This window comes from Etheostoma cragini, chromosome 14, assembly GCF_013103735.1.
Source record: "Etheostoma cragini isolate CJK2018 chromosome 14, CSU_Ecrag_1.0, whole genome shotgun sequence".
NCBI lineage: Eukaryota > Metazoa > Chordata > Actinopteri > Perciformes > Percidae > Etheostoma > Etheostoma cragini.
In genome coordinates, this window is record NC_048420.1 from 24,948,238 (window position 1) to 24,952,202 (window position 3,965).

Below are 3,965 nucleotides of genomic sequence, written 5' to 3' on the forward strand. Positions count from 1 at the left end.
GTGTGTGTGTGTGTGTGTGTGTGTGTGTGTGTGTGTGTGCCTCACTGTGCTGTAGTCCTCTCCTCTGAAGGTAGGGGGAGCTGTCTTGCAGCTGCAGTTTGTACCAGTGAGGCTGATCGTCCAGCAGAGCAGACTCCATCTCTACGAGCACCTGAACACAACATCAGTCAGCATATCTCCACCAGACTGCATGTAAATAATCACTACTTTTAGTGTGTATAGAGCAGCATATCTCCACATGTAAATGGGTGAATTAAGAGTTTATTCCAACCAGACCAGAGTGGTGATTGTTGGAACAGTGGAAAGATGAACCAAGACGGCTTTGGTAGTTTTATTTAGTTTCTGTCCACTTTGAATAGTGTGCTTTACGCCTAAGTAGTGATTATTTACATGGAATCCGGTGGGTTTGGTGACAGTGATTTCCTGGGCTGGATCTTGCTCTTTAACAGAAAGGGTTGTCTCTGTGTGCTCCTACCTCTCCCAGGAACTGGTTTTCCTCCTCCCGCACCCGGGCCTGGTCCCAGACCGTCAGCTCCAGCATCCGCTCTCTGAACTCTCTCTGAGGGACCGGAGAGTACATGAAGGTCTGGTTCCACCGCGGCTCCAGGGACTTCTTCACCGTCTTTGTCCGCCTCTTACTCTTATCGCTGTGACAACGGGTGACAACAAGCAACCAATCACAGAGAGGACACAACCATCAACCAATCACAGAGAGGACACAACCATCAACCAATCACAGACAGGACACAACCATTGACCAATCACAGACAGGACACAACCATTGACCAATCATAGAGAGGAGACACCCAGCAACCAATCACAGAGAGGAGACACCCAGCAACCAATCACAGAGAGGAGACACCCAGCAACCAATCACAGAGAGGAGACAACAAGCAACTAATCACAGAGAGGAGACACCTAACAACCAATCACAGAGAGGAGACAACAAGCAACCAATCACAGAGAGGAGACACCCAGCAACCAATCACAGAAAGGAGACACCCAGCAACCAATCAAAGAGAGGAGACACCTAACAACCAATCACAGAGAGGAGACACCTAACAACCAATCACAGAGAGGAGACACCTAACAACCAATCACAGAGAGGAGACAACAAGCAACCAATCACAGAGAGGAGACACCTAACATCAAATCACAGAGAGGAGACACCTAACATCAAATCACAGAGAGGAGACACCTAACAACCAATCACAGAGAGGACACACCTAACATCAAATCACAGAGAGGAGACACCTAACAACCAATCACAGAGAGGAGACACCTAACAACCAATCACAGAGAGGACACAACCATCGACCAATAACAGAGAGGAGACAACAAGCAACCAATCACAGAGAGGAGACAACCAGCAACAACCAGCAACCAATCACAGAGAGGAGGCAACCAGCAACCAATCACAGAGAGGATAGATATATCTCCAGAGTGTTTACCTCCTGTCCGGCAGGAAGTAGATGTAGACGTAGGGGTTTCTGGGCCGGCCGTCGTCTCGGACAGGAAGTTCTTTGGCTCCGAGGACCGTGACAATCAGCTGATGACCCACTTTATCGTACCACAGCTTCATCTGCGGGAACACAGACAGTCATCAGAACTATTCAATTCAATTTTATTTATAGTATCAATTCATAACAAGAGTTATCTCAAGACACTTTACAGATAGACCACACTCCATAATTTACAAGGACCCAACAGTTCTAGTAGTCTCCTCCAGAGCAAGCAACAGTGCAACAGTGGCGAGGAAAAACTTCCTTTAAGGCAGAAACCTCGGTCAGACCCAGGCTCTTGGTAGGCGGTGTCTGACGACCGGTTGGGGTTAGAATGAAGAGTGGAAATAACAAAAATAGAAAGAAATAGTAGTTGGTAGCAGTTCTTTGTAGTAGTTCATGGCATGGCAGGACGCTGTGCAGCATTACAAGGCACAGCAGGACGTAGCAGGGCGTAGCAGGACGTAGCAGGACGTAGCAGGACGTAGCAGGACGTAGCAGGACACTGCAGTGTAGCAGTAGAACATGGCATCACAGAACGTGGAGCGGGACCAAGGCGACAGCTGCTACCCTGATTTTGGAGCCTCCCTGATCCAAGGGAACAACATATCAAAGAACTACATATCCCAACGAACTTAGCGACCGCACGCTAGGCCGGAATATGCCATCACAGCGCCGCCACAGGGGGGAAACAACCTCGCGGCCACGGTACAATGTGCCGAATCAACAGAATCAAGGAGAATAATCTTTAGGGGGGCTCAGCCCTATAGGGGGGCTCAGAACTTTAGGTGGGCTCATATATATAGATATATATAGATATATAAATATATCTATATATATCTATATATATAGATATATTTATCTTACCTGGATCCGGGGAACAAGCGGGCGCCTGGTAGCTACCTAAAACACACACACACACACACACACACACACACACACACACACACACACACACACACACACACAAACACACACACACACACATCCACACACACACACACACAAACACAGCCGCGGTTAATATCTGAGAGTGGATTAGTGCCATGCTGCAATGCATGCTGGTTATACTTACAGACAGCGGCCCGGACAGAACGCCGGGGATGATGGGAGACGGAGACACTTTCTGACAGTCGAAAGGACCTGAAGAGAGAAAACAGGTGTGTTGTTAAAACTACAAAAACATTGTAAAAACTACAACAACAAAAAAACAAGATAAAAGTGATGAACTTACTGGAGTCCAGCTGGGATAAGTCTGCACTTCTGGAAACCTCTCTGAAAAAACAGACAAGAAACAAGCTGTAATACTACTACTACTTTTAACTACTTTTAGCATGAATAGAGCAGCATATCTCTATACATGCTAAAAGTAGTGATTATTAACATGGAGTCTGGTGGAGATATGCTGCTCTATACACACTAAAAGTAGTGATTATTTACATGGAGTCTGGTGGAGATATGCTGCTCTATACATGCTAAAAGTAGTGATTATTAACATGGAGTCTGGTGGAGATATGCTGCTCCATACACGCTAAAAGTAGTGATTATTTACATGGAGTCTGGTGGAGATATGCTGCTCTATACACACTAAAAGTAGTGATTATTTACATGGAGTCTGGTGGAGATATGCTGCTCTATACACGCTAAAAGTAGTGATTATTTACATGGAGTCTGGTGGGTTTGTGCTAGCGACCTCATAGCTGTTTCTGGTTAAACAGAAAGGTCTCAACGAGGTTTTAAAGCTCTTTCTCTAGATCAATAATTGGTCAGTTCTTACAGGACCAGCTGGGACCCTTGGGGGTCCCCGGACCCCACTTTGAGAAACATTTATGTAACGTACCCGAGCGCTCTGCAGACCAACAGCTCCACCTGCGGCTCGGCTTTGGAGTCCAAGATGATGTTGTAGACTTCGTTGAACGAGGCTCCCTGGAGAGGCCGGCCATTCCACTCCAGGACTTGGTCCCCTAAAAACACAGATCCACATCACACAGAACTTGGTCCCCTGAAAACACAGATCCACATCACACAGGACCTGGTCCCCTAAAAACACAGATCCACATCACACAGGACCTGGTTCCCTAAAAACACAGATCCACATCACACAGGACCTGGTCCCCTAAAAACACAGATCCACATCACACAGAACTTGGTCCCCTGAAAACACAGATCTACATCACACAGAACCTGGTCCCCTAAAAACACAGATCCACTTCACACAGGACCAGGTCCCCCTAGAACAAAGTGTGTGTGTGTGTGTGTGTGTGTGTGTGTGTGTTTGTTTATGTGTGTGTTTGTACCTGGTCTCAGGTGTCCCACCGTGTCTGCTAGACTTCCTCTCTTCACCTTAGTGATGAACGCACAGAGATGCCCCGACTCCGTCATCTTCCCCCCCACCACCTGGAAAACACCCCCCCGCCCCCCCGTCAGAGGAACAACAACCGTCTAGACCTGCTCTTTATGAAA

The 3,965-nt window shown here is 47.2% G+C and overlaps 1 protein-coding gene across 1 annotated transcript in view; it reads right to left on the bottom strand.

Moving 5' to 3' along the window:
* LOC117957227 (regulating synaptic membrane exocytosis protein 2) overlaps window positions 1–3,898 on the bottom strand; it is a 4,514-nt gene extending 616 nt beyond the window's left edge. Inside the window, exons 1-8 of the mRNA XM_034892825.1 lie at window positions 3,800–3,898; window positions 3,343–3,466; window positions 2,737–2,777; window positions 2,578–2,645; window positions 2,370–2,405; window positions 1,452–1,582; window positions 476–647; window positions 46–151 (exon numbers count right to left, since the gene is read on the bottom strand). Coding sequence (XP_034748716.1) covers window positions 46–151; window positions 476–647; window positions 1,452–1,582; window positions 2,370–2,405; window positions 2,578–2,645; window positions 2,737–2,777; window positions 3,343–3,466; window positions 3,800–3,884 — 763 coding nt within the window. The 5' untranslated portion in view covers window positions 3,885–3,898. The remainder of the gene's footprint in view (window positions 1–45; window positions 152–475; window positions 648–1,451; window positions 1,583–2,369; window positions 2,406–2,577; window positions 2,646–2,736; window positions 2,778–3,342; window positions 3,467–3,799) is intronic.
* Window positions 3,899–3,965: the final 67 nt, after the last annotated feature.